This window comes from Nothoprocta perdicaria, unplaced genomic scaffold (assembly GCF_003342845.1).
Source record: "Nothoprocta perdicaria isolate Ctin4 unplaced genomic scaffold, notPer1 scaffold_34, whole genome shotgun sequence".
NCBI classification, from domain to species: domain Eukaryota; kingdom Metazoa; phylum Chordata; class Aves; order Tinamiformes; family Tinamidae; genus Nothoprocta; species Nothoprocta perdicaria.
The window spans coordinates 1261677-1279152 of record NW_020455577.1 but is presented as its reverse complement, the minus strand read 5'-3'; the positions used below and the strand labels follow the sequence as shown (position 1 = coordinate 1279152).

At 52.3% G+C, this 17476-nt stretch overlaps 1 protein-coding gene across 1 annotated transcript in view; it reads right to left on the bottom strand.

Moving 5' to 3' along the window:
• Nucleotides 1-14416: 14416 nt before the first annotated feature.
• The window catches only part of TEDC1 (tubulin epsilon and delta complex 1), a 57398-nt gene continuing 54338 nt past the window's right edge, over nt 14417-17476 (bottom strand). Inside the window, exon 7 of the mRNA XM_026043764.1 lies at nt 14417-15541. Coding sequence (XP_025899549.1) covers nt 15179-15541 — 363 coding nt within the window. The 3' untranslated portion in view covers nt 14417-15178. The remainder of the gene's footprint in view (nt 15542-17476) is intronic.

The window sequence follows — 17476 nt, the reverse complement described above, 5'->3', positions numbered from 1 at the left end:
GCGGGGGCGCCCCCCGAGCCCCGGCCCCCTGCCCAGGGCGCAGGAGCGGAGGCCACCCCCCAAACCCCCGCTGCCCCCCGTGCCCACGTCCGTGCCCGTCCTGGGGAGCGGTGAGCACCCCGAGCCCGGGGAGCTGCCCCTAGTGTCCCCTGCGGCGCAGCGTCACCTCCGGCTTGGCCTCCCGGCTGACCTCGCGCCCTGGATCCTGACCCCCTGCAAGAGCCTCCCATGGATGATCCGTCCTCCCTTTCCCCGCTCCGCCTGGTCCTGYGCTCGCTCCCACGCTCATGCCCACTGCCCTCGCGTGGAACCTTTTTCCGGAGCCTCCCACAAACACCCAGGGCAGCAGGAGACTGTCCCTCCAGCACTCACAACCCCACGCCGTATCCCCTCCCCTATCCCTATCCCATCTGCTTCTGGCYGTGCAGCCACCCCATAAGGAGTTGAGCCCCTGGGCACAGGGGGTAAGACCCTCTGTCACCGCAGCTCCCCTGGGAGAGGGGCTGACCCGGAGCACAGGGCTCTGGTGGGAGCAGAGCCTCGCGGGCCCCGCTCTCTGCGAGGAGCTCACCTCGCAGTTTTGATTTCCCCGTAATTTACAGCCGCCTCCATTCCCACAAGTGATACCCAGTGACATTTCGCATTTAACCTCTCCTTTCCTGCAACTTCTAAGCACTTTGTCCATCCGCTCGCTTCCCCACCGTGTTCCCAGGATGGGCTCTGGCCAGGAAGCGCGGAAGGAACCGAGCCGCTCAGCTGCATCTACCGCTGCTTTCCGCAACTGCAAACCCGCAGGGAGGCAGGCAGCACCCTCACGTGCCACSGCGAGGGCCAGGAGCACCCCGGGCGCCACCCCAGCGCCGCCAGCCCCGGGACGCAGCAGCAGAACCCGCAGCAGCCTCCCCGCAGGCACCGCTTGCTCCGCGGGGTGATGACACCGCCTTGCCGCAGCGGCCCAGGGCTCCCGCATCCCTTTCCCATCCTCTCCGCTCTCTCCCACCTCCTATCGCTCTCGCTCCTCCATCTGCGCCTCGGAGCGAGCGCGGAGCGCGGCACGCGGAGCGGAGGGTCCCCGCCTGCAAATGCACAGCGCTTCATTCCCCGCGTCGCGATTCCACGCGCGCATCCCGCTGGAGCCCCGTGAATAATGCAAGGAAGGTTTGCGGCTAATTGATTTGCTGATCAGCGGGAAGAAATCATGAATAATTTATCGGGTGAGTATTATTCACCCAGCCATAAAGCTGGCCAGTAACTGAAAATAATGAGTTGCAAACACTCAGATTTTCAGCTGATGGTCTCGCCGCTCTGCAAAGAGGCTCCAGGCAGCCGGCCCTCCCGGGGGATCCCGGCGGGTTTCTCCTGGCCTGGCCASCAAAGGCTTTTGGCTTCACCCCACATTGCAAAGCCCCCTTTCCTCCCCCTGTACCCCTGCTCTTGCTTCCCCAACCTCTTGGGTGGCCGTGGCTGGTGCTCCCAGCAATGATCCACTCACCCTCAATATTCCCAAATCCTCTCTGGGAAAGCCTTCCATCCTGCTCCCGCTGAAACCCTCCAGGTGATACCAATGAAAGCCGTTGTTTTCCAAAACCCAGTTTCAGGGGGGAAATCCTTCTCCAAACCTCAAGCCTTTTGGCTTGCGATTTCCCTAGGAAATGGCGCAATTCTGGCTTTCGTCTAAGCAGAGAAACGGGGCCACAATGTGTTTTTGTGCTTGTTTTTTTCTTTTAATCCGTATCTCCTTAAATGGCAGGAGGGAAAAGGCCTCCGAGTTTCAGGGCTGCTGCTGGAAGAGCAGCTCTCCTGGGTGCAATATTTCCACTGAGACATTTCCTCCTGCCTACTAGTAGCTGGCTCTATACATAGCCMTATAGGTGCAAAAAACACCATAATACTATATGATATTTATATAATTACCCCCAGTATATGTGTGTGTATACATATATAGGTAAATATTTTTAAATCAAGGGATTATGATTATTACTAAAGGGTTACCGGACGGTGGGATAATTAAGAGAAGTCTGGTCTGCCTTATGGAAAATAGCCTCTCTAGCCGCATGTTGGGCACAAGCCCAAAATACCCTCTTTTAGCCCCAAACCGTCCATGGCTGAGGCTAATAGGGGAGCTAACAGAAATGCAGTTCAGGTGCTTCCAGGCTCAYAGCAAACAGCATAGGGAGCCTGTGGGGTTGGGGGCTGATTGCTCCATTTTTTAGCCAGGGGGAAGATAAATAAATAAATTAAAAAAGGGTGGGAAAGCTCCCCAAAGTCTCCATTAAAAGGCTGCTAGCTCAACCCTTAGAAATTAGTAAGTGTTGGTTTTATGGCAGCTGGTTTGACCTTCATCCTGCCCCCATTTACATTACGAGGCAGCGTTTAGCTAAATGATCACTTACTCCTTCCTCCTGGGGCTTTTCTCTCATTTCGGAGCACACAGAGCAAAATTAAAGTTGCACGGGAACCACAAATCTGCCCTTTCCCAACGTGCGGGCACTTACCTTGCAGCTTGAGCAATTCCATTTCAAGACAGTTTTTTTTTGTCCAGAGTATCTTAAATAATTGGATACTGGCTCCGTTATCACCCAATTCGTAGGATAATGAGATTTTAGCTATAGACGAGCAGTATCCAACGTGGAAACTTTGTCTCCTCTAATGCCAAATTCCGCATGCCATCGGAGCTCGGTTTTTCTATTAAAGAGGAGTGGTTGGTATCTGCCCCAAGAGGCTCTTTGGATTCACACGCACCGATATTAAAAACCTATTTAAAGTTCCCCAGCTTTGTACATGAAATAAAAAGAGTCGGGTCGCATTAATTCCTTGCCCAAATGTCCCAAGGATACACAAGCCAGGGAAGCTGCTCTCTGCTCCCTGCTAATGTGCCGTGATTTTCCAGGGAGCTGGAGCTCTCTCCATGGAGGGCTGCTCTTACAAATAGGTTATTACAGCTTTGTGTGGGGGAAAAGGAGCTTATTCTGTGCCGGGAGAGGACAGCTGATCTGCACCTCAATGATTCCTCTTTCCCGGAAGGAATTCCCTGTTGGAGGACAGATCTCCCCCATGCACACAGGGGGAGCTGCTTGGGGACGGCGAGGGCCAAAGCAGGGGATGCAGAGGGATGCAATCCCGCTGCGGCTCCAGGCAGGAATTCCTTCCCGTGAGCCGTTCCACAGGCTTTTAGGCAGCCAAGCAGCCATGCCAGGAAGGCGCCGGGTRAGCTGTTATTAGCACACCAGGGTGGCTAAGCTCCCAAATCCTATTAGCGGGACACCGGGCTTTATTGCAGAGCTCCGCCGAGCATGAGGCACCGTCGCTGCTCGGGGGCGGCCGCCGCGCAGCGCGGCGCGGCCAGGGACGTCCCTCCTGCCACCAAGTCCCAGCAATTTCGGTCCTCGGGCAATKTTGGGAAGTCAGGACAAGCTGCCGGGGCTCTTCAGCATCAACGCAACATCGTGCTCGTTTTCCTACGGCTTAAAAAAAATTCCAGATAAATATAGAACCCCATTTTCTACCACGCAACATCATCCATCATCCCCATCCTRGGCACCTCCAGGTATCCCAGGCCCGTCAACTGGGGCACCTTCCCTGCCAACTTCGTGGCCCTGGGCGAGAGCCCTGTCCTTACTGCAGCACCAAAACCCTTCCCACAGCCGTGGCCTCAACTGCACACTAAATTTGGGTTAATTATGAACACACGCTCCGAGATGGAGCTCCAAGGAAGAGCCGAGCGTCAAGCACAATGAATCTAATTAACGTGAACACAGCTAATTAGAGTCGAATCCGCTCACAATATCACATGTGTGCTCGAAACTGCTGTTTTTATGGGTRTAATTAAAAAAAAGTTAAGTAGGGTTGGATTCACAAATTAAGCAGCCCCGACGATCTCCTCCTAAGCGCGCGGTTCCCTCCCAAATTGCTGTTGTCTTTGCTGCAGAAGCCATCGGCTGCCAGGTGCTTATTTATTCCTGGGAGAGCCTATGGATTGGTCCACGTGGAGGGAAGCACGTTGTGGAGGAGCTGAAATGGAAACTTGCCTGGCAGTTTGGGGCAGCCTGCTAAGGCAGTTGGCTTCACTTAATTAAAACAGTCGTCATGCTGAAGCACCTAATTGGGCCTGGGCACCACGGGGCCCTGCACGTCCCAACATGGGGGACGGTCTGTCTGTCCTTGCAGCACGGGCAGACCCGGCGGCTCCCAGGCTTCTCGGATCCAAAACCACATCAGTTCTCATTCTGCTTAATTCACGTTCAGCCTCCCGCAAGGAGTGTTTTACAGTTCTATCACCAAAAAGGCTGGAGGAAAAGGTCAGCTCTTCAGGCTCCAGCATTTTATAGAAGCCCACGGAGAGCGTATATAATATTGCACACATGCTAGAACGGCTCCTGGCTTGCCAAAAGCCCCTTGGGTCCCCAGGCTGTTTTGCCAGGCTCCAAGTAATTCCTTCCTCACTGTCTGCCCTGTTTCCGAGGGTGCTCTGCACCCCGTGCAGCCTGGCTAAGAGCCAGGAATCGCTGCTGCTAGCAGGACACCTGAGCCCCAGGGCACAATCTGCTTTAGAAGTGGCATTGGATCCTCCAGTGCCAGCAAAACCCCCGTGATTCCCCCAGAGCTCCAAGTGCCTGCACCGTCCTCGGAAAAGCCATCACGGAGGGGCCAGCGCGGCCCGTGTTGCAGCTTCCCGTAGGATGGCAGCTCCCATCCGCGGTTCATGCATAATTCAGAGGATCCTCTAAAAATAAAGTCCCCCGGGCGGTGTGAATCACGTCCCTTGGGGAGAGGGACGAGCCCCGTCCCCCTCGGAGGAGCGTGGTGGCAGGAGGTGACAGCCCCATAGGAGTCCAGCAGGGAATGCCGTCCCCACGGCACGAGGGAGCACTGTCTGGCCAACCCTTCTCRCCCTGCATGCTCAGCCTGGAGAAAAAGCAAAAAGAAAATCAATTTTTTCCTTCTTTTGCTGCCGCCACWGCAAGCAGCAGCGACAGCACCCTGGGGTCCGCGAGCGGCGGTGTGCAAGCAGGAGCAACACAGGTTCCCCCGTAGCAAGGTGATAGCAGCGCAAGGCTATATTTAGTTGTTATATGTTGACCTATATGTGTGTACATGCCTGCTACAAAGCTTCCCAGCTGCTGCAGGGAGCAGGCTTTGGGCTTGCTGCATCTTAACACCTCTGCGTTAAGAAACAGAGCCTGTTTCCTGGTGCCCTTGCTAAGCTCCTAGCTGAGSGCTGTGTCCAGCAGAGAGAAACCCCCTCTCCACAGTGAAGGAGCATTTTTACTACATGATTAGAGGGTTTCATTTCCTTATGCCCCGTCATGTTGGATATTTTGGCCAGCTGTGAGCAGCACAGGGGGTATCAACACAGCTAATGCTTCCCCTGTGCTGCTAATGAAGCAGCTAGTTGCAAATGTTTCCCTGGCCGTGCCATGCGGAGCGCTAAATCTTATTTATTAATGAGGATGGCTCCTGCTTGCATAAATGCATTAATGTGCACAATTCTGCTGCCTTTCAGGTGGATCGCTGCTGGTTTGTCTGCTCGCAAATGTGTGACGGTGACAGACCCTTGCATAGGACAGGGGCCACAAGCAGTATTTTAAGATGCTCCTCTACCGCACTCGTGCTTGCAAACCTGACACTGCTCRCTCTGCAACTAATGCCTGGGGGACCAAAAACGTGCGACCAAATTGGGAGCAGCTACGGGTTTGTAGGGAGCCTGAAATACTCACCGTGAGATGCGGGCACTCTGTGATGCTCCTCCTCTTGGCACACGAGGCTTTTTCATCACTTGCTTATCAGCACAGCGAAGGCAGACAAGATCAGCTGGCACCGTGGCGCTGGGAAGAGGAGATAGAGGAGCACACGGGGTGAGCTGCGTGGCACCAGGGAATGTCCCCGGACTGTTTGCATCCCACACAAACTCAGCCTTGGTCTCGCTCCTGCTGCTCCCCCAGGTTGGGAAGGACGGGGATCCACAGCCCGGCACACCTGTGTCCATCCCACAGAGGTCTAGGCTTTTAAAAACGTTCGTTTCCCACAGAAGTGCCGATACTACGGAAGAGATGGCAGGCATAAACGATGCCCAAGAGCGCTGTCATCTGCGGAAAGGAGAAACGATTCCCAGGTCAGGCTGCACCCGACGCGGGGGGCAATTCTGGCAGCGGGGCTGCCCCTATCTCACTGCAGGGGAGACAGGGCCAGGCCGTGCAACAGCTCTTAAATCCTGCTGCCGCCCTGAGGCCGTGCAGTATCTATTCTCACTGACCCCAAAAGCCCTCGGATGAATTCGATGCTTGGGAAGAGGTTTTTAATGCACTTTACACGCTTTAGCATCATTAACGGCTTAATGAGGACTCGAGCGCTGCCGATGGCCTACGCACAAATGCTTAGCCAGCAGGACGGGACCAAAAACGTGACTCCCTTCTGCTTGGAGGCCATTGGGATGTGGGAGGAGAGGCGGGAGTGATGGGTTGGGGCACAGGGAAAGGCTTAGGGGGATCTTACTGCTGCACAACAGGGGCTTGCAGAGAGGATGAAGCTGGAGCTCCTCTGCCCACCCTTGTAGTAAGAGCCAGTGAGCACAAATTGCACTGAGAGAAATGCTGGTTAGATACAAGTGAAAAAAACAGCTGTGAAGATGGCCCAGAGGCCTCAGAACTCACCCGTCCTGGGCAACCTGAACCCAAATACAGTTTTGAGGCTGTCTCTTCTGCYTCGAGCAGACTGGAGATCCCCCAGCAGAAACTCAGGTGCAATTTCAGTCCTTGCTGTGGCGCCACCCATGAAGCAAGAGAAATTCAGAGCAGCTCTTCCCCAAAACACAGCTCTTCCTGCCATCCCCAGATGCCTCCATTCCCTTTTCCCTGCCCTTTCTGCATGGGAGGAGACCTAACACGGGCTTCCCGCATCCATTCGCTCCCTCACGGGGTCCCCCATCACACACAAAACCGCCMGTGAGATGAATCCAGAGAGATTTGGGCCAGTATTGCCATTTACTGATTTGCCTGCATGTTCAAAAGCACACATAGAAAGAGCCGCGTGAGGTCGCAGAAGGGTCACACTTAAGAGCCACTTTGCAGGGAGAAACCTAATGGCCTCAATCCATCCAGTTTATCCAAAGATTGAGGTAGTTTGAACACAATTTGGTAGGAACTTACGCCAGGAGACCACGCTTCCATCTCCATTTATTTAAGGGCCTGTTTATACATGGGGCTCTTAAATCTASCAGGCAAAGCCATAAAAAAGATTAAGGGCAGGACGCCCTAATGTCTTTATGGGGCACAGTTGACCCTTGGAGGCTCCGCGTGTCTCCAGGCCAGCTGCTCCATCACTCGTGCTCTCCAAGCCCGGCTGCCTCTTGGGTTTTTCCAATGGGATTTTCTCACATCCGAGCCTCCTGCACGCTGCCTGCACGCACCCAGGCTTTCACTGGTGGGTTTTTCTTCTCCAAATGCAGATCAGATTAAACTTACCTCTGTCTAAGCTGCACTGGGTTTCTCAACCAGCTACGTGGCACATGGTGGCGCATGAAATGCTCATCAGACACCTACCGGGAAATGCTTAGAATAATAAGCTGGGAAAAAAAAGAAAAAATGAAATCCATTCCCTGTGACAGAGGGGAAGCTGGAGGGAATTCAACACGCTGGGCTCCAGGAAAGCGCCGTATTTCCCGAAAAGAGAGAAGGGACACCATGCCAATCTCCCTAGGACACTGCAAAGTCTCTCCAGCTCCTGGGGACCCTGGCTCTGCTCCACCGTGGATCTAACTTGCTGGTTTGCACTCGCTGCTGCAAGGGTTTTGTATGAGCATCCCTGCTTAACTGATGTGCCTGAGCCCCTCCTGCCTCCCCAGTCCCAACTGTAGGTTCAAATCCACCTCCCCTGCTACCTCCCTGGCTCCTCGCTGCTGCACCGGCCTGATGAGTGCCTGGGAATGTGGCATGGTTTTCCCATTGCAATTTATTGCTGTCCCCAAGACACAAACTCATGAGGAGGGAAAGGACAGAGCGCAGCACTGGGGACAGAGCACCTCGACCCCAAGCAGAGGGACATGAGAAGGAGCTCACCAGCAAGGAAAGGCCTCTGTGAAACCATRGCTGGTCCATGGCTAAAGGTGGGTGCCAGTAGCACATGGTCCTGGGCTGTCAGCGTGTCACCTTGGCCTTTGGTCTGCCTGGCACACAGCCTGAAACTAGGCACACCCTCCAATAGCTCAGGGAAGACATGAATCAAGTGACTTGCAGCCACTGCTCATTGCACACCATTAACTCCACACCCTCAAGGTCACTGCGGGGACCACCCGCACGCTGCAATTTTTCAGGGGTGGTTTTTGACGTTTCCCAGCTGACACCGGCAGCCCATGGGGCTCCTGCAGCTCCGATAGGTGGGAAGGGAAGCGTCACCRATGGCCCGGGCGTGCTGGAGCAGCCACGCTCATCAGAGCGACGGCAGGCTCCAAATTAAATGCATTTACTCTTGCAGGTGCCCGCGCTCGCAATCACGGTAATGAAGCTGGGAATTAATTGTTCGCCTGCTTAAAACAAGCCCCCTCCTGCACTGGGCCACCCTCCCCTCGTGCCAGCCCGCTGCAATTTGATATTCCRGTTAGAAAACAAATTGGCATTCATTGGAAAATCAATCTTTCCATTGTTTAATTCGCATTTCTCCGGGGAACGTGTGGAAATGGAATTACAGTCTCGGATGCAAACCCTTGCTGAATGCCTAATTGGGGCCGGCGCAGAGCCATCGCCACCCACTGGGAAGAGCCTTGCTTGGGGGAGGAGAGCCTGGCTCCTGTTTTTGGGGACCCTGAGCTTTGCTTTTTGCTTGTAGAGGGTCTGAGTAACATGTTCCCCCATGATAAGCCTGGCTGCAGCAGCCTGTCCCGAGCACATAGGGACATGTAGGAAAGGAGCCTTGCAAGGGAAAGAGACATAAAATCCAAGTTCTCCTTCCTATCKCTTTTTTTTTTTTTCCCTCCTTTGCCTGAAAGGCACAAAACTCTGCACCTCTGGCAAGAAATAGATGATTTAACACGGCAAAGGTGTCACAAATTCCCTGAGCCATAAATCAGTCTCCAGCAATCTCGCAGCAAGAACATTCCCCATSAGCCCTGTGCGGTGTCAGTGCCTGTCCCGAGGACTGGAGCTCACCTGAAAAGGGACCAGAACGAAGCCATGAGCTCTTTCTGGAGCGCTCGAGAAGCRGCCAAGGAGCCTGTTTCGATGGGCACAGGGTCTGGCAGCTGTTTGAGAGAAGGGGATATTTCACTGTCACAGCAGCAAAGGTCTCAGATCCAGAGAACCATACTCYGAAGTCAACATTAAACACAACACGAGCGCTGTCCCCACACATCTCACCCCTTGTTTTCTATYGACTCTTCTCCTGACTTGCTCTGCCTCCCTCTTTTTAAATATTTCTAAATATATGCCATGCTTGTTCCAATATAAAAAAAAATAGTAAGTTTTGTTGTGCAATTTCCCTGTTTGGGCCCTTGCTATGTTTGTTTTGGTCTGAATGTAGTCACTCTATTACTGTTGCAAACAGAACGGTATGAGCCCTAAATCTGACCTTGCCTCATATCCCACTGGGAAATTGCTCCTACTTCAGAATGGCCACATTCCCTCTCCAGGCTGATAAAAATAAGTGTGCAAGGTTGAAAAGAAGAAGTCAAAAGCAGGCACTAAAGATCACTTCACATGATAGCAGCTGCCACTTGGAGCAAAAATAAAATGCCAAGCTTTCATCTAGCAATTTCCACGCAGGGAAGCCAAAGGGAGCAGAAATGGGGCTGGAGCTGCRTAGCCTGCGGCGCCTGCCTTAACCTGAAGTCAGAGCCTCATTTATTAAAGCACCTAAATCAGAAGCAGGTGGTTGCACTCTCTATTACTTCCTAAATTTAATTTTATTAAAAAAAAAAAAGAGAAAGAGGAAAAAAAAGGAGTTTGAACTTGCTGCTTTCTGATGGCTTGACCAGGGCATGGCCTCCTCGGTGATGCGCTGCCGTAGGTCAGCGTGGGTGCCTGGAAGTTATAGAAGCTGCTTTAAATGGCAACTGCCTTTAACTCGGATGTCTCCTTCCGTCCAAATCATCTCGGCAAGTTTTAGGGCTGCCTGGGAAATCTCGCTGCAGAAAAGGATATTTGGAAAGGATTAAGTTTGACAGCCTCACCCTGAAAGCAGCTTTTTAAGCCACGAGTGGAGATTGGGGAGGAGAAGGTGAGCAGGCTGCTRGAAACACGAGTGTGTTTGGCCCAACGAGGGCTTCRTTCCCAGGCGGAGCGCCGCAGGCCACGCTCGCCAAGGGCCCCAGAGCAGCAGGACAAGGTGCCCTCACAGACCTGTGTGCTGTGGCCATCAGCACCTTTCTTAAAAAGCCCTAAAAAAACAGCCCKCTCCTTTATGCAACATGACATTGTCTGACCGTATTCCGGGGGAATTCACTAGAAAAGYCTCTACTGAATGTACTGGCGGGCAAAATGATTAATATCTCAGCTAAATCCCAAGGAATTTCTCATTAATTTCTTCTCTGTTCCACATGCTTGTATTGTGCAGAAGGGGCTTAAGTTACCAGATAAGGGAGGCCAGGGGAATCTCGCTCCATCCCRATGTTGTTCCTTTATTGTGGCACCAAATCCACTTTGCTGCCTGGCAGAGCCAGCGATGCCAAGAGGTGTCTCCAGCCTCCACAGGGGTCAATGCAGGGAGGCTGGCAGAGAAAGAAAAGCTGGCAATGATCGACCACAGGGTCTCCTCGGGGGTGATTAACACTGTAAAATACATATTAGCATTTTTAATATTAATCACTCTCAGTGAGGGGAAAAAAATGCTTAAAAAAAGATCTAATTAGAAAGCTCATTTGCTTGCAGGAATGAATTAGTGCCGCATCTCGGGCGGCGAGGCAGGCCCGCCGGGAACGGTCCCCGGGCGAGCACCGGCCACGGGGTGGTGGCAGCAGCTCACTCGGGATCAGCATGAAATACTCACCCCCAGCCCTAGCCCCGGTGTATCCCGCTGCAAGAACCCTCAGGGATGACCCCAGAGGGAGAAGATGCGATTGCACAAGGCACACGCCTGGGCTGGCTCCTTGCAGGCAAAGGAGAGTRTCAACTGCAGCCTGTGGGAAAGAAAAAAAGGAAAAGGGGATCAAGCAAAAGCCTCTGCTTGTCCCCAAAGCGTCGGGGAGGARGAAGAGGAGGCATCCTGCGAAGGAGCCGGGCTGCAGTGGTGCTGTGGTCAGAAAGGTGCAGGAAAGAGCTAGAGGGGCTGACAGGGCTTCGGCACCACCCTGGAGAATTACCCGTTGGCTCGGCTTTGAGGCCAGTTTGCCCTGCTAGAAACCTGAGTATTTTCTAGCTCTCGAGGAGGAGAAGCAGAGGGCAGGAGGGAAGGGTGGGCAGGGTGCTCTGGGAACCGCGAGCAAGCGTGGTCTGCCCTCAAAGGCTGTGACACGAGGGACACATGGATTGGAAAGGAGCACACCTGGGCRACGTGCTGTACTCACCACTCGCAAAGGGCGAGCTCCTCCTCTAATTCACATCCAGCATGGAGATGTGGTGGTGCAAAGAGGGGTTGGCGTGGGTATCCTCAGTCTGGTCCAGGATTTGGCATCACAATTCGGTGCTTCAACRGGCACAGCACCACACAGGGCCTGCCAGGGAGCGCTCCCTGCCCGCTCCCTCTGCTCCTTGCCATCCATCCCGACAGGAAAGGGTCCTGGTGATTCCCAGCCGCCGGGACACAGGGCCGCCCAGTCCTCAGGGAACAAGACCACCAAGCCAGCAGCAAGATCACAGCATTTATAGGTTTAATAGGAAGCAGACAGTGAAGGCCAGAGGGCTGWGGGACTTGCTGCAAGAAGCCAAGGGGCTCCAGAGGGCAAGGGCAACCATCCAATGCATCCATTAAACCACCATTTATGGCCAATTTCTTTTTCCTAGCAATTTTTTTTTTTTTTTGAAAGCAACTACCAATTGCATCGGAGAGGCTGGTTAAACCTATAAATACCYATAAATACCTCCACGTTGGCACACAGGATACTACACCAGAGCTGTGCAAGCTCCTCTCAAGGACACATTCAGAGACAAGCCATCATCAGAAAACTGCTTAAACCCTGGGGCAGGAACTCAGCTCATGTTCAGTGAAATGTCACCAAAGAAGAGAGCAGCGTGCTGTGCATTTCCAGGCCCTGGAGAGGAGCCGGGTGCAGGCTGCCCTAGGGACAGGCTTTGCCACAGGCTACCACCAAGAGAGTGTCTGGGTCTGTTCTCCCCAGCCTGGCCCCGGCCTCACTGGGCAGGCAGGGGTCCCCCAGCAGCGGCAGCACCTCCAGGGGCTGCTGATTTGAGCTCAGCAGCACAGGCCATCACCTGCACTACRCTCCTCTCCTCCTGGGATCACTCGGGAGACTTGAGGCATGGAGTAGATGCAGGGACTGGCCATGGGACACTACCAGTGCCTTGAAAAAGGCAAGGAGAACTCTTCAAATGCCACCAAAACTCAGATGCATGAGGTGACCAGCAGATTTTAATCCCATGCTGCATCTCACAAGTGCTGCTGTGGTCAAGCAGTTCCCTCCCTGCCTTTGGTTTCACTAAGAGCCTAGAACGGTCACTGATTTTAGGCCGTGTTTATCATGCATCCCCTCCTAGCAATGCCGGGGAGGCAGCACTCAGGACAAGCACAAAGTGTCTCTACTTGCAGCAAAACAGCAAAATCCATCGCCAGTCCATGGAACAGGATCCATATCTCAATCCATTCGGATCACTCCATTGGACACGTGCGGCTTTCTCAAAGGCAGCCAGCACCTCAGCTGCCGGGAAAAACCCCTGCAAAATTTCAATGCATGACCCCACCAAGCACCTAAAATGAGGACCCCACTTCCAGCCTTTGTGCTCCCCAGGCTGCTGCGGAGCAAAGGAAAAGGGGACTGCAGGTGCCGCTGGTGAAAAGAATATCCACATATCCAGCCGCTCTTTTAACTGCTAATTGCACCAAAAACTAGAGGCAGGTGGAAGATCGCTGCTAGAAAATAAGTAAATAAATAAATAAAATCAAACCACCTTGTCTGTGCTCTTCGCCCAGCACAAGGGTGGCCTGGGGTGCTCAAAGCCAAACTGAGGCGCCCGGGGAAGAGGCAATGTTTGAGGAGCTGTTGCACTGTTAGCCCCTTGAGGTGTTAATGTCAGGGGAAAGAACAACAGCTCTGAGCTGCCGGTTGCGCTGACAGTATCCCATTAATTATCCGGCCACCTTGTTATGATGATTTGTGTCATGTGGTAAATACAGCTGCCTAGGTCTCACAACGGAGACTTCTGTATTCACACACACATATATATTTATGYATACACACACACAGAGGACGGTAACTTTCACATCTCACCAGAGATGGAAATAATYCTTCAGGGTCGAGCAGGGCGCTCGTGCTCTGCCAAAACTCGGGTCCCTGCCGGAATGGGATTCACGGATGAGCAGGAGGACGGCGGCACCGAGCGCCGCACGCTGACACATGTTGGATAGCGGGTAAGGAGTTCATCTCCTCGCCTGTGACGACTGTCAGCTCAAGCGGATGGCAGCAAAATACAGCACGGCACGGAGCAGTGGGAGGACCCTGATAAAGCACAGCGGGGTAGGAGCTYGGCCTACGTTTGCATTCGAGCTCTCTCTCCGCCTTCAACAACATTTGTTCACTTTGCCGAAAGCCCCAGGAGGACAAAACTTCTTTGAGGGCAACATTTTAAAGCTAAATTTGATGCAATAAGAATACTCTCTCATATAAAAGCGAAAGCAGGACATAAAATACTCAGGAAGAAAAGAAGACTGGTATCGAGGCGCTGTTAGTTTTAAGATTGACTATCTTTCACAAATAATTTTCCTAGGAGACTTGTGTCTGAATTAGTATTCTTACACTTTCTTTACACTTGTTATACCCTGGAGTCAACACCTGCACAAGCTGCAACAGCCAACACCAGCTGTACACATATTGAAAACCCAATAATGTGCTTCTTGCACCGAAGAGATGGTTTCAAAAGCAAAACAACCTGGACTGACCTTTAAGACCAAGGCTGTTCTCCCCGCAGCAGTTTGCAGCCAGTTGCCCCATGGATGAAGCCCTCTGGCCCAGTGGGGTCTGTGCCCGCTGCCAGCTGCCCCCACACACTTGCAGCCCTGCTGCACCCCTGTATATGTGAGTATGAGTATGAGTGAGCCAAGAGCGGCTGCTCACCAGCAACAGAGCCAGGCTGGGCTGGGAGACAGAAAGCCAGACCGTGGACAACCCTCTGCAAAAAGCAAACACTTCTTTTATTAGTTCTGAAAGTGTACAACTAGAATATAAAAATACTCCTTAGTGAAAGCAAAAGAAAAGGACAGAAAGTGAATGGTAAGTGAAAAAAATTGTATGTTCTTAGGGAGAAGGAATCCAGAGAGAGAGGATGGAGACTCATAGAGGCTGTAGCCTCTTCAGGCTTGGAATTTAAGGCCACGTTTCTATTCCACAAAAACCTCCTAGAGAAGACCCATAAGTTATCTCAGTGTAATTCATAACTCAGCRGAATGGGTTTCCAGTTTGTTCTCTCCGAGAATCCAATCACTTCAAGTGCATCACGGCGGTGAATGAAACCACCGCGCTGCTTTATTTATTATTAGACATTTGTTTTTCCTTATGGAGGCTGCATAATAGCTGCCACAAATATGCAAACGAGCTGAATTAAGTAGCACACTTTCTTGAACATTTCCAATGTCTCTCAGCCCCAGTGCTTTAACATGTTTTCCAATACCTGGATTTTTCTGACTAATGAACACTTCCACTTGCTGAAAAACGTTGAACGCAATTAGTGCTTCAATCTGCAGCCTCCAAGTATGCCGTGCAGCAGCTGAGCACTGTAAAAGAGCCCCGTGCTTGGCAGAAGAACTAGAAATCTAAGAGATAAAAGAGAGATTTAAGCACACTCCCACTACGGCCTGCTGCAGAATTTAATTGGCAAGGCTTGCAATAAAAGGGCTGCAGAGAGAACCACCGAGGTTAYGGCCCCAGTATAAGTCACAAAGCCAGAGCAGGTTATGATTCCCAAGCTAAAAATCAGAAATTACACTCAGTTCCTCACCTCGCACTCCCCCATGCCAAGCTGTGCAAATGCCTTCTGATCAAATAACTCCAGCCCTTTACTTATCTCAGTCCAGCCTCATCTCTTCAAGGGGAGACACAAATGACTCCATCCAACCCTTGGGCAATTTCATCCATTCGCTGCCTGCACTCGTCCCGCAGCTGCTTCAGCTCTCTCTCCAGGCTGGCCTTTCTCACCTGCAGTTCTCTGATCACCTCTGTAGCGCTCACGCTTGGAACAGGCTCCTTAGACACAGATCTGCCAGAGCCTGTTGTGCCAGCAGAGTCTTTGCTTCTGAACACCAGTCTGCCTGACCCGTGCATCCTCCTTTTTGTTGGAGCACAACGGTCTGTAATATCGAGCAGCTTCAGCTGCACGGCTTCCTGGATCTTTGTAGCAGCAGCAGCACAGAAGTCGTCTTTCTGTAGTTCCTCCTCTCTTGTTTTCATCTATGGAGACAAAAAAGAGCATAGCAGACATCTGTGTAAGCCTTGTGCCAGGAAATAAGGTGAAATGCCACGTCTGGACTAGGATTGTCAAGGAGAAGAGAGCCAGCTGTGACTGCAAGCCAATCCGTGCCTTCCATCAGGTAACGGCACCAGGGATCAAAGAGTACCTACAGGAATGTGCCTATGGATTCACAGCCCAGCAATCCCTCCACCAACAACTAACCGACAAGGGCTCCCCACTCTCTCTTGCACCGAGTGGGTGGTTTGACTTGAGAGCCAAACACGCCGAGCAAAGAGAGACATCCAGGAGAGCGACCTTCTCCATCACCACCGGGCAATAAGTCACCACRTTGTCATAGCAGATTAATTGCTTCATGACTAACAATATTAATTTAGTTTGCAAACGGTACTTGGCACTGCTGAAAGGTAGGGATAGCAACCATAAGCTGGAGATTCCTTAATTCTCATTCTCATTACAGCGTAACAAATAGTAGAAGGAAAATAATGGAACACAGACAAAGAAGTGGAGGCCAAGAAGAAAATGAAGACAGACCAAATAAACAAACCTTTACTTCTGACAGAATCACAGTCTAGATGACAAAAGCAATTGTATACACTGGGATTTCTCCAAAGCATTTCATTTAATGTTCTCTAACAATCTGATTTGAAGAACTTGTAAAATTGGAAAGGCAATTACCATCTTGCAAGTGGATTAAACACTATTTCTGTGTCTCATCTCAACATGTATTTGTCAGTAGAGAAACATCAGTACAGAGAGGTACCTTCCTAGGGACTTCAGGGAAATGGGTTTTGGTCCAACAGCATTTCACATTTTCTGAACATTTTTTTGCAGCGGTGGCTGGCAGAGCTCAGCGCAAGGGGAGAACTGCGTCGGGAAGCGGGAAGGGAGCAATCTGGCACATGGCAGTCCCCAGGGAGGGATCATCCTGCCTTGCTGTCCTTCCCCAGAGCCCTGGCTGCACATTCCCACTGTTTTACCCCTGGAGCCCTCCAGGAGCTGAATCCATTCCCGAGCCTGTCGGGAAGCTCCCTGCAAGGTGCAGTGGCTCCCGGAGGGATCCAGTGAGCACTGAGCAGAGCAATCCTGTGCACCTGGAGCCTACTGGGAGAGCAGGGACAAGGCGGTCCCTTGTCCTTCACAGCAAACAAGCTGCCAGAAATAAATTGCAAAGCCTCGGAAAAGGGATGGTGCCTCTGCAATCATCCGCACGAGCCCCAGGGCTCTGCCGGAGCCTGCGAGCAGCTCCGGAGCTCGGGCCCAGGAAGCACCAGCAAGGGAGCGCGCTGCTCAAAGGCGGCTCACGCGGCGCTGCACAGCCCCCAGACAAGCCGGGTAATAAGAGACTTCAAGAGCTCGAACTGTTTTGTTTGTGCAGGGCAAACATAGGGAAAAGAAACCAGTGAGAGACCAGGCTTTGCTGACAAAGGCACACAAAGATCAAATGGATGAAAATTAGAGTTAGACATTTAGCTTCAAAATAAGACATGGCTTCCTGCTGTGCAGATAATGAACCATGAAATGCTTCAYTGCAGCTCCAGGGAGAAATCCTGTAGCCAGAGCTCAGCTCAGGTCAAGCTCAGTGCTAATGGGACCCCCCCGTGGCTCTGAAGTCGATGGAGCTGCTCTACATCCCTAGCCGTGGGGTGAACCCAAACTTCATCCCTCAGAYCACTTCCCTGTAAGGTCAGGGATAGTCTGGTACCTCCTGAAGAACCAGAGACTGCTCAGAGCTCCAAGCAGCTCCAGCTGCAAGGACCAGAGCCCTCAGGTAGCAGAATCCTCCCCTTTACCAGCATCAAGCCATTGGTTCTTGTTCATATTAACTAGGGTCAAACCAGCTGCCACATCCAGGGATAAAAGGGATTCTCCATAGCTCAACAGGGAGGGTTTCATCACTGACACAAACCAAGGAG